The 12,680-nt window shown below is 39.4% G+C and overlaps 1 protein-coding gene across 14 annotated transcripts in view; it reads left to right on the forward strand.

Moving 5' to 3' along the window:
- Positions 1–12,680, forward strand: part of LOC127377080 (rap1 GTPase-activating protein 1) — a 55,874-nt gene that overhangs the window by 34,062 nt on the left and 9,132 nt on the right. For 11 of the 14 annotated variants that reach the window (XM_051424691.1, XM_051424697.1, XM_051424685.1 and 8 more), the window contains 11 exons: positions 1,651–1,744; positions 6,765–6,800; positions 7,868–7,915; positions 8,283–8,321; positions 8,458–8,649; positions 9,481–9,584; positions 10,013–10,091; positions 10,187–10,240; positions 10,543–10,626; positions 11,658–11,758; positions 11,928–12,057. In XM_051424691.1, the coding sequence (XP_051280651.1) occupies positions 6,783–6,800; positions 7,868–7,915; positions 8,283–8,321; positions 8,458–8,649; positions 9,481–9,584; positions 10,013–10,091; positions 10,187–10,240; positions 10,543–10,626; positions 11,658–11,758; positions 11,928–12,057 (849 nt within the window). In that variant the 5' untranslated portion in view covers positions 1,651–1,744; positions 6,765–6,782. Of the gene's footprint in view, positions 1–1,650; positions 1,745–1,779; positions 5,000–5,036; positions 5,767–6,764; positions 6,801–7,867; positions 7,916–8,282; positions 8,322–8,457; positions 8,650–9,480; positions 9,585–10,012; positions 10,092–10,186; positions 10,241–10,542; positions 10,627–11,657; positions 11,759–11,927; positions 12,058–12,680 lie in introns of those variants that run through there. The other 3 variants (XM_051424688.1, XM_051424695.1, XM_051424686.1) reach the window with 3 other exon arrangements.

Genomic DNA, 12,680 nt, shown 5'->3' on the forward strand with positions numbered 1-12,680 from the left:
TGTGTGTGTCTTGCATCCATCTATTGTGCATCAGTTCTAATTAAGAGTTCAGGGCAGCTGATGCCCTATCGTGTCCTGTTCTCCCATGGGAGAGCTGCTGCTGGGGCTCTTTCATGTTTATTGAGCCTGCTGAGAAAGTGTCCATATTCACAATTGTTCCCATTTCATGTGGATGATGCAGGAACTTCTTTGACTGAAGATTCACTCGTTGTGTAATAGCAGGCAGCGCTGTATGTTAATGATTCACGCTCTCTTTTCTTCACCTATATTTGATTCTGAGTGCACTGCTTGAATGAAAAACAGATTTCAATTTTGGTCACTGTCCCTCTTGTTTGTCTTATCTACATCCTCAGCACCAGACCAGCACAGCTCCTTACATTCACTCAAGTTATTACTGTTCCAGCACAGACAGCCACACTATCTGCTTGAAAAATAATTAGTTTTTCGAGTTCAAGAGTTGTCCATTTTGTCTCATTGAGTTATTGAATGCATTGAATAATATTTGAATGTGAAGCTTGGTGTCTTTTGGCTGCTGGAGTACACTGCACCTTGTATATACAGAAATATAATACATATTTCACTATGGCTGCCTTCTTTGATCATCACAGAGAACATGCATTTTTCACTTTGCATCATCACAGCTAATGATCATTTCATATTCGCTTTCATACTGGTCGATCACTTTGTGTGTTTGAAATAGATTGGATTAATCAAACAAATTGAAAGCCTGCTGTGCAAACTGGCTGGTTGTCAGTGTCAATAGGACGCCATATTCAGCAGGGTTATCGATCAGTGATCCTGTGGGGATAAAGCTGTCCTGGTAGAGATATTGAGTTTAGAGCAAAGGATGCGTGACAGTAGTATTGCTCAGCTTTGCATTAGGAATGTGTTATTCTCCTGGGTTTGAGAGGGGAGATGCTCTGTTTGAATAAATGTGAAACTATGGGTATTGTGTCCCTAGATCCCTGAAGTGTTTCAGAATAGTGGCTTATACACCAAAAGAGATGAATCTGCACAGAGGACTATGCATTGATATCATTCGGCAATGATGTTCACAGTGAAGAAATCATATATTATTACGAGTGTTATAATAATATATTGTCAATTATTACCTAACTTGTACGTCCCTAGAGAGTTATATGAGTAACAGTTTAGTTAGTTCATTTTATTTACTTATAATGAATTAATTTATTGGTGAGGAAAGCATTCAGGCACCAGGGTTAATTTTATATCACCAGGGTACTACAGATTAGATAAAACAGATGATTCCCAATGAGAAAATAAAGGACAGCTACTGTTCTTGAACTGATTGATAGAGGTCTTAATTTGACCTGTATTCACTGCTTTGTACACTGTTGTAAATTAGAAGTCCTATTTTGTGTGTCAGAAACTATGTCAGATTTTTCCACTTTATGTGCTTCACTTTCTAGAGAGAAAGAGAAAGAAACCATAATTCTAATAACAAGAAACCCTCTCGCTGGGCTTCAGGCCATTGCAGAGTCTCAGACCAGCAGTCCATACAAATTCATTCTGTTGCTAAATGAGACCAACAACATGTCCCGAGGCAGTACCTTTGGATGTCCTCTTGCTTGATCTCAAACTGAGTGACCTTTTCTGACTGAATGTTCTCTTGCATCTGTCTGATTGTAGGAAACAAGATGGGAATGACCCCCGAATTTCTGCAACACTAGAGCCCCAGCTGTTCCAGCCTACACTCCCATACACCACCTCACCATTCCACAAGGTAGGAGGAGAACGAGGGGGGTTGAGTTTGCACTTTGACCCCTGACCTTATCCGATGGACCTCTCTGTGACCTTTCTTTCAGCAATTTTTGTTAGGTGTCTCTGCTCGTCTTGTCTCTACACCTGCTTCTGTCTGGATCATTGGTCCAGATGCACTTCCTCAGAGTTCTGTCTATATTTAATCTCTCATGACCATGTTAGACTTTCTGTTTGCGGTTACTTTGATTTTTATTCTTGTCTTCTTTTGTTTAACTTACGTAATTAGAGTGCACAGAGCTCTGTGTCTGGGACGATTATGTTTGCCTGATTCAATTTATACAAATCTATTTTTAGCCGAAAAATGTCAGCTTGACGCTGACGGTTTCTCAATTCGAGCTTAGCAAGTCTGATTCCATCAAAGCAAACAAAATACAGCCTGTCTCAGCAATTGTCATTTTTTAATCAAAAGAAAAACTTCTTCGCCCCCACCATCATCCAAGATAATCGTCACCAAATTGGAAAGTCAATCTTTTTCAACCACTCTTTGTCTGGGGTTCAATTGTTATCCAGTTTTACTTCAATGTCAGCTAAATATAATCAACTATTTTGGCAGGCTTTTTTTTAAAGATAAGCAGAGATTTCTGCTGCTAACGTGTGTTTTTTAGCTTGCAATATATTTTCTGGAGTTCACTTTGTAAGATTCATTGCAACGGGGGCCCATTCAATTTGTCTCCAGTTCACTTGGAACAGTTTTCAATGATTTTACAAGATTTTCAGCCTTCATGAATCGGTTTAGCTTGATCTATTCTTCTTCTTGTCAGAGAAATTCATATGAATAAAGAATGAATTGCTGTGGTTATAGATCCAGAATATAAAGGGCAGAAAGTGGAAGTGATTAAGGAGGAAATCATTTCAGTAAATCTATTTAGACTGTCACAGTAACTATTAAATCCATCTCGCTGTCAGAATATTCATGTCTACCTTTTGGCTCGTCTTATCATTATAAACGAGCGACTGACGTGAAAAACCTCTCTGGGATATTTTGGGAACTTAGAAACAGAACAAAGCTGAGCTTGATGGTGATTAAAACAGGATACAATCTCACTCACGTCAGATTGGTTTCATAAGGTCTCTCCCACTTTGGAAGGGGGTTTATACTTCTTCAAATCTGACTTGATCTGAGCAGAGCAGAGGGAGTGGGAGGAGAAAGGGGATTAAAGGAGAATTTGGAGATTGGGTTGTTTAACCGTCACTCCTGATCCCTGCAGCACACACCATCTGTAGGTGCCTCAGACTTACTAGTTACAATTAGTCAGACATGAGGATAGGATTTGTGAAACGTCTGTGTGGTACAGATTTGCATGACATGGAAGAAGCCACTAAAGGCACCAATGAAGGTATTCCAGACTTGGTTTATAGCATTTTCCCCATTTTTATTCACATTCAGGAATACCAGAAAAGTGCATTACACATCTGTTTGTAATTGCACAGAAGAAAACATTTACTTTACTACACTCTAAAAGGTGCCAGCAGCAGTTAAAATACAGTTGTGTTTCATATTTGATCTTTGTAACCCCATTTTATTCAACCCCCTTTGATCTGGAATCCAGGAAAGGAACATATCTGATCTGTTAATGTGATGTACTGCAGTATGATATGGGCTTAGTGGGGCAATACTTAGAGGATGGTATCACTTTAATCAGAGCCATTCGAAAACCAGGTCAATCTGCAATTAACCCCACTAGGTCTTATGGTCACTGCCTAATTCACACCACACTGCTATACTGTCATATTAACAATGTTGCATATTTATGTGAGAGGAAACACAAACAGTGAGTTTGCAATGCAGTCCCTCACCACAACCTGATTAAAAACAAAGCATGTATCTTAAGGCAGTTATGAAATTCTAGTAACCCTGTGCGCGATCAAATAGTTTTGAAACACATTTAACACAACCGCTTCAGGATACACACACATGTAAAAGCCATACATGGTCCAGTGATAATGGACAGTGTTGGCTCAATGTTTTGGGGTGGAGCTCTTAGTGCAGACATGGTTTTGTCTTTCATGTTACCAGAAAATCTGTTTTTCTCAGAAGTTACTACATCAGTCGGGCTGAATTCTTAATAGCGCTCCCTAAATTTGTGATGACAGTGAGTTCCTAAATAATCCTAAATAAGCTAACTAGAAAGCAGAACTAAGAACCCGATATGCTGTGCATCAAAGAAAAAGACAAAAATATAATCCCTGATATTCTTGGAGCTGGTCAAAGTTATAATGAGCTCTGTGAGTTGCACCTGAGAAGTCTGGAGGAGAGAGGAGGTCTTACATGTTTAATTTGCCTCTTGTCATAATGATGATCCTATTAGCTCTCTTAATAAAAAGGTCTTAGCTCTAACACCTGCACTGTATGCTAGCCTGACTCCCTATGGCTCACCACATCTCCTCAGATGAAATGTTAAAATGAGATGTCTTGTTTTTTTTTCCTCAAATCATTTCTGTTTGTCTCTACTTTCTTTCCATTGCGGTTTGTTTATCCAGATTCCTTTTGTCTAGATGTTTGTCTCCTTTACGCTGTTCATCTTCTCATTTTCCACATTATTCTGTTCCTAGCTGATGATCTCCTAATTCACTCATTGGATATTTTCGGGGAGTTAAGTATAGTGAAACTGCCCATAGATCCTCTGTAAACAGGACTTGTTCAAGGACTTGTTTATGGGAGTAGAAGAGTTGGACTCCACCTTTGGCCATCTGTCACCCTAAGCCAAGATAGGGATTGCGATCACAACTGAGGTGGATGATGTGTGGTTTGCATTTCTTCCTGCAATGCTACACAGGGAGAGTGACAAGGAGGGATCAGCACAAGACAAGACACCTCTAGGTGCAGTCAGAGGATTACTACTCCTCTCTCAATATCAGCTGCCTTTGCATGCAACCTGAGACTTGCTGATAATTTTGTATGTTTAGAGCACACACTGGGAGAGTCTGTGGATCTAAACTTTTTCTGATCCAACACTTTTCCAGTCATGGTTGCAGTTAGCAGGGGTGCAGCTTTACCTCTGGTATCACAGGCACACAGTCAACTGTCTGCAGTTTGACAAAGGCACAGCAGTCAGAGAGCAAGTTTAATCCAAACCTGTTGAAGTCAATCAAGTCAAAACATCTTCTGAAGCTGCAGGACGCCGGTTTAAGGAAAGTTTAAAAAATGGCTGAAAATCATGACAACCACTTCAGTGCTCCAACGATGACAAAGGCACACTGGAAGAAACCCAGCCGTGTAAGTAGCTTTACTGTAGAAACATGCTGGATGGAAAACATCACTAGATGGCAAACTAGAGAGGGTATTTGGCAGCATTTTCAGCAGCAGAGGCTTGGACAACTGCCTCTCCAAATTGAGATTAAAGTTGCTAATGCAAAACCTGACAGTTCACGTTGCTTGTGTATCGAAGTGATGAGCTGAAGAAAAATGTATGTTTGCAGTGGAACATTTCTTGTTCTATTATTAGTGTTTCTTTTAGTGTAAACGAACAGGTAACCTTACAACATTTGCTCAGACATACCCATGCTTTTTATGGCTGTATATCACAGCATAAAATTTTATGGCAAATGCAGTTGTCGTTTAAGTCCGAAGATATTATGTAGCTCAACACTACAGCTTCTATTACCCTAATCTCTGGTTAATGTTGTCGAAGCCAGTGTTATTTACTTTCAGGGTTTGTGGCAGACTATTGTTTGCACATGGTGGAGGACTTTACTCATACTCACACTGAAAGCTAAGACAAGATTGCTCTGTACACAAACTGTTTGACTCTGTCAGGCTTTACTGGCTGAACCTTTCAGCCTTCACTTGACTACTCCAGTCCGACGTTTCCATGGACTGTTGTAATTCGGCATTTTTTGGCCGTAGTTAGAGTGTGTGCTCAACTGATGCATGGGATCTAAAGTATTAGGAGGGTGTTTAATATGGAAAAGCCGGTTGGTCACACATGATTGTTTAATAGACAAACCACAGGCGAGAGGCAAGAGATCATATGCTGCAATCAGGTAAAATTTATTTTGAAATAAGAGATTGGATAGAGATAGAGATGGTATGGTTATGGTTAACCAACTTTACATCACATGCTGAGCAGTTTTCCCCGAATTACAATGTCAATAATAAGAATTTTTTAAAGCAGGTAATCATAATGCTCTGTTTGGGGTCCTGGAAACACGCGGGCCTCTTTAACAGCTCAGAACACACAGTTAACACTATTTTATCACCTTGAAATGTGTTAAATATTCCTGATTTTATATCAATTGTTGACGAACATGAATTTGAGTCTTGTTTTTTGGTGTTTTAGAGCTGGTTCATGAGGAGTCTAACAAAGAGTTAAACCTTGCTGTGGTCTTACTGACCCCAAATATAAGTAACGTCACTATTTAGAATTATACTGTATTTCTTGAATGCACTGACTTTTTGAAAAACGGTAAAAAGTAATAGTTGTTCATGCATAACCCTTATATAATACATGAAATAATTCTTTATTTGGTGTTATAACAATGCTTTCTGGTCATTTTGTTATTTTGTTATCTTCATCAAATGTCCAAGGCAAGTTTGTGGCAAAGGGAAAGGTTACCACTTCAATCATTTTCTACATATTACGTTTTAATAAGGTCAGAAGAAAAACCTTTAAAGGCAAAAAAAATCACAATAGAACTATTCCCGGCCTCATCGTACTTTAGAGCGAGCACCAGATGTCCAAGGGCACTGTCCACTGAATAGTAATGAAAGTGTTCCTGAAGGCATAGTGCAGGGATACAGCCATTAGTTTATGTCATAAACAGACACAGAACACAATAAGGAAGTAAGGTCAACAAAATACAAGGCTTAAAAATCAAATGACTTTATTTTTCTGTCACTGGATGGCATGTGATGGGCCTCCACATAATACATGCTGAGCAGGGTTGAACTGTAACAACAGACTCACTGCTGTAGAAATAAATGAACCTCAGCACCCAACAAACAAACATTAAACATTTTAATCTCACTCTCCTCTCTCCAGACTACAGATTTATTTGAAATGATTGAAAAGATGCAGGTAAGATGATGCATTGATCTTTTTTTATTTTGTTTCGGCTTCCTAAGCTGTACTCACAAAGCAACTAACCAGTCAGTGTATCTCTTCCTAATTCTGCGGCACTTTGGCCCTCTCCTTGGCTACAATTACTTCTTTACATTTTGCACATGAGAAGGATATTGTGTCTGTGGTTACAGAGGAGAGCCGTCAGAGCATTATGTGTGTGTCTCGGCGTATCTGTCAACATTCTGGTTGTAACGCTGGCTGGCAATGCTGTAAGCTTGTTATCTCACCTTAAGAAACTGTCTCCTGGTTTCTGAAACCTTTAGAAAGGGTGATTATTTTGGGGCTTTAAGAGTTTTATGATGGAGTACATTTTGGTCATTGTTTTCAAAAATTAATAACAGTCATAATAGCTTTGACGTCTGGCCGTGTACGTTGGCATAACTGAATATTTTAAAAAGAAATATTCCTCTTTAGCAGGAGTTGTGATGCAGGACTCTGTTTTTTCCTCAATACATTGATATGACGTATCATCTTCCTTTGCACCAGGCGCCATCACCTAGCCCTGATTTAGTATCATTGCATCTCTTTTTCTTCATCATTCCCATTCACTCTCTTTCACACATACACACCTCATGTCCAAAGGGTGTTTCAGTGTCACTTAGTTCAGCATCCCCTTAATCCCTGCGGTCTCATTACCACACTTCTTCTGTATGCTAACAGACTTTTCAGTCACTCCCAAATGCCTGCTCTTTAGCATCCGTTAATTGTCTATTTCGGTATCCGCTCGCTGTCATGTATCTCTTTCTCTATCTTTCCATCTGTCCCTCTCCAACTTTGCTGCGTTGCCTGCTGCATACCTCTTGGGATATCACTGTGCTGTTATGTAATGAGGTTGATAATTTACTCCCGGTTTGTTTTGTTGCAGTCATTTAGAACAGACTACTTTATGTGGAAGTCTAATCAACGACAAATGTATTTGTGTTGAATTTTTTTCAATACAAAGGCAGCTGCTGTGTTGACAACTGATCGTGACCCTTCTCCCTCTCTCTCTGGTTTTCTTATCTCACCCTCTCCTCTCATAGGGGAGCAGGATGGATGAGCAGAGATGCACCTTTCCTCCCCCACTCAAGGTACGATTCTCCACGTAGAGACAGTATTATTCACGGGATGCGGTCATTGTCTCAACGACAGCTCCACCATATCTTTCTCTGCCAGACAGGCTGATTACTTCAGCATACTGTAGCACAGTTTTATTCATAATGCAGTGCAATATGATGTTGATGTAATGAGGTTTTTTAAACCATCAATGTGCCTAATAATGACAAAACTTTGATCAAGCATTGCATTGATTCCTAGTTGGTTACCAAACTGATTTTAATTACATAACAGTTATGCAATTACTCTGAAACAGTGTCTCTTGGGATTATAGACTTGGACAGTGTGGTTATTTTTAATCTTTGATGAGGAAACAAAGCTGTTTTTCCCTATTTTTTGCAGACTGAGGAGGACTACATTCCATACCCAAGTGTCCATGAGGTAGGATGATAATGTGCAGCAGTAGCACTTTTCACCATGTTTGTGTAATCAGTTTAATTTAATTTGTGTCCTGAAATAACTTTCACATTTACACCATTCTGTTTCTCAACCCTTGTTGTCTTGCATTTTGGGACAGGTGTTGGGCAGAAAAAGCCCCTTTCCTCTCATCCTCCTGCCACAGTTTGGGGGTTACTGGATTGAAGGAACAAACCATGAGCTGAGTGACACAGTGGACACGGAACCGCTGCAGCCTCTGTCCCCAAACACCCGCACCAAGCTGGAATGTAAAACAACAGCTACAATCTACCGGAAGCACTTCCTGGGCAAGGTTATTATACATTTTAATTGTCATCTTGACAAAGCACAAGCTAAACTGAAAAAAATGCAATATTTCATGGATGCATTGCCATGACTTTTGAAACCATAATTTATTTATAAGGGTCAAAGCAGAAATTATAGAGAGATTATATATACATTTTTATATAAATATTTATAATTATAACACTGAATTTCTGTTGGCATTCGACCAAGTAATACAAACTGTGCTACATTAATTATAAGCTAAATTATATCGACCTTGTAAGATTAATGCACTGCATCTGTATTTCCCATGAGTTTTCTCTCCAGAAATTAAATGCAGTAGTTGTGTTGTTCTGCAAATTTTCCCCCATCGCTGATTAGTTAAACATTTCCTGGATTGCTTTCCCATCTTATCTTAGCTTGTACAATTTCATCTTCATCATGCAGTTAAATATAATGATAGTAACATCATGTTATTTAGCAATATAGTCAGTTCTACACTTTTTTAAAACAGTATGTTCTGCTTTCAAAGTGATATTACTGAAATTATACTTACTAATAATAAGTAATGAAACAACTAAGCAACAAGCAATCCCAGTTGAGTAAAGCACTTACAGCGACCAGCCTCACTGTTTGGCACCTCATACACTGTTGCTAATGAAGATGCATTAGGCTTTGCCACCTGTTCTTACACACGATAATATGAACAAATTTGATCTGCTTGTAGTAGAAGAGCAACAGAAGAAGAAAAGGTACTCAGTTTGGAACGATATGGGTAATGACTGGAGCCCATGCACATGTCTCATGTACTCTGTTTATGACTGATACTAATGGCTGTATCCTTGCTCTGTGCCCTCAGGAACACTTTAATTACTATTCAGTGGACAGTGCCCTTGGACATCTGGTGTTCTCTCTAAAGTACGACGTGATTGGTGACCAGGAACATCTCCGTCTAATGCTCAGGTTATTTAATAATTATGCATTCATGGTGCACCATAATGTTGCTTAATTTACAGAGAAAATCTGGCAGTCTGATGTCTGATCAACAAGGAATAAATGCACATTGTTTTGTTCCTAAAATGCCTAATGTTGACTGGATAAACACATCCTCCCAGCATGGGCGTTATCATAAGAGTCATAAAGCTGGAGAGAGTGTCAACAACACTGTCATTCCCACAGCAGAGTAACAGATGGACTATTTAGGCCAGCAAGTGGGTGGGGATGGATGGAGGGAGGGAGGGAGAGAGAGAGAAGGCAAAGAGAGACATGGGTGGGGAAGTTTGATGATGGTCCAAACCGGATCATCTCTTTCCCATCTGATAAATTCTGAGAAACGTTGCATCACATTATATGGCTTTCAAACCACACTGATTGTTTTATGACTTCACCAGAAACAAGATGAAAACCTACCATGATGTGATCCCCATCTCCTGTCTGACAGAGTTTCCCAATGTGGTCCAAATGGCCAAGGTACGAAGAGCTTTTTTTTTATAATGCAGAGATTGATCAGCTGTGAGTGTCTAACCACATTCTGACATTTATCTTTCTCTTTTTTCAAATCCAAGCTTGTCTGTGAAGAGGTCAACGTGGACCGCTTTTTTCCTGTCCTTTATCCAAAAGTAAGATCTGGTTTGGTTTGTATTGTTTGCAGCTGCTGTATATGCTCTTTCCAGGCCCACACATCAAACAATTTGAAGCATAGGGTTGCAATTTAGACCACTGAAGCCTCATATTAGCTTCAGATCAACTTTTAAATACATTTTTGCATAAGACGAGCATTGTGTATTTTGTTACCCATCACTAGGAAGACTTAACTGCCAGTATGAATAAGAAAAATCATGTTCATATGGTCACCTGACTTGTTTTAATTGTTTAATTCTAAAACTGTGAACCTATCTTTTAATATATACTTTTTTTACAGGCTTCAAGACTTATTGTCACCTTTGACGAACATGTGATAAGCAACAATTTCAAGTTTGGGGTCATTTATCAAAAGTTCGGACAGGTGAGCTATAAAGCCTGCTGTTGTAGAAGTGCATGCATCCTTTATATTCATTGTGTTCAGTCCATGAACAATGATAATATACAATTCATTGTAATTTCTGATTTCCTCAAGGAAGCTGATTATCCCTCAGTCTCAATTATGGGCTTTCAGTCCAACCCGGTCACTGCGGCTGTCTTTATCACTCCCTCTCATTTTCTGAGGCAATCACAGCCCTTTTGTTTACTATGTGGGGGGCAGAAGAGCTATTGAATGCTTTGCTGAGGGCACTTGTACCTTAGAATAAAGACCTCAGTGTGTTGAGTTCTGTGTTGATCCCTTTAAGCCTGCAATAGTTTACATTGTTAAATACACTGTAAATGAGCCATGGGCCGTGTCAAAGAAGGCCCTCTGCTCACGCTTCAGGACATTTCTATTCATGAGGGGTGCTAAGTGAAAGGCATGATGGTTAAGTAGGAATATTGCATATGTAAAACAAAACAGAAATACTCAATAAGCTTCTTCTCATGCATTGTTTCTTTGTGTTTGTGTTGAGGCAGGCTTTTGTGTTCACATCACCACTCCACTTGCCGACAGTAAATAATGAACAGTCTATCACAGCTGATCGTTATTGCACAAGCTTTCCTAAAGCCCATTCTGTTATACCTACTGTTGTAATTGATTATAGCCACGTGTGTAATCTCAAATGGAAATGCATTGTGTTTGAACAAGAGTGCCAAACACAATGCACTTTCTTGCATCCACTTATTGACCCTAATGATCTGCTGAAGTAAAAGCACACCTTACATAAAATACTCATTGTGCCATTGCTGGCACTCTAGTGTGTAAATCTTAACTCTTGTTAACAGTTTTCATTTTGCCTCTCAGACATTGTCATAATATAGTCATAAGTGCCATTATTACTGGATGCTAACATTGTAATGACCAGTACAAAATATACTGTTCAAATCCTTCCCAACACTTTTAACTTGTGGATGCTGAAATCATTTTGTTCTCCAAGCCTTGATGTTTATGTATTTTTTTACTGGTAACAGACTTCAGAGGAAGAGCTGTTTGGCAACAGTGAAGAGAGTCCTGCCTTTGTAGAATTCCTGGAGTTTCTAGGAGAGAAGATTGAGCTGCACAACTTTAAAGGGTGAGGATCTAAGTGTGGTTTGAAGGCACTTAATATACTTGACCATACATTTCATAACAGGATGCCTACCACAATTTACATTATATCAGGCTAGCAACAGGATTGATGGTCATGCTACTGCAGTGATGGTGGAGAATATCTTGTTAGACATGGTTCTGTGTGCTTGCAGTTTTCGTGGAGGGTTAGACGTGACTCACGGGCAGACTGGCACTGAATCAGTCTACTGCAACTACCGCAACAAAGAGGTCATGTTCCATGTGTCCACAAAGCTGCCTTACACAGAGGGGGACACCCAGCAGGTACTCTAATACAATACCAGACTAACACACCTTTTATAATTCACTACAAGCTGTCAGACAGGTTCCCTCTGGGTATCGTAGTACCATATTTTGCATGTAGGTCCCACCTGTGCCAAACAACCGCAGTGCACATTTGCAAAAAAAAGAGAGAGAAAACATTAGAAGTAAACATAAATCACTTTAAATGTATGTTTCAGCAGTCCCTCCTCACAGTGATATAAAGCTGAGATGCAGCGCCATGTTGCTCATACAACCATGTCTTCCTCCTTCTCTCTTTGACATATTCACATAAACACAGATTAATTAGTGCAGGCTCACACACCATTTGCTATCGTGGTTTGTGCAAACACAGATGAGGCAATGTCTACATGTTCAGTCTCCCCAGCAGTAAAACATAGGCTCCTTTGAGCCAGTCTGTAGTTATTCAGGCCTTCGTCGGGTAAAACAGCACTCCCTGGTGGTTTTTCACAAATTCACATGCTTTCAATTGTGAGATGTGAAGAAAGAAGAATGAAGAATGAACACTTTATTATTTGTAATTTACATGGTTCCCAATACCTAATTTGCTAGCTTTGTGTTGTCTTTTGTGTTAAAAAAAATGTTTCTTTGTAAAGTATTCTTTG

This window comes from Dicentrarchus labrax, unplaced genomic scaffold (assembly GCF_905237075.1).
Source record: "Dicentrarchus labrax unplaced genomic scaffold, dlabrax2021, whole genome shotgun sequence".
In the NCBI taxonomy this organism is placed as follows: Eukaryota; Metazoa; Chordata; class Actinopteri; family Moronidae; genus Dicentrarchus; species Dicentrarchus labrax.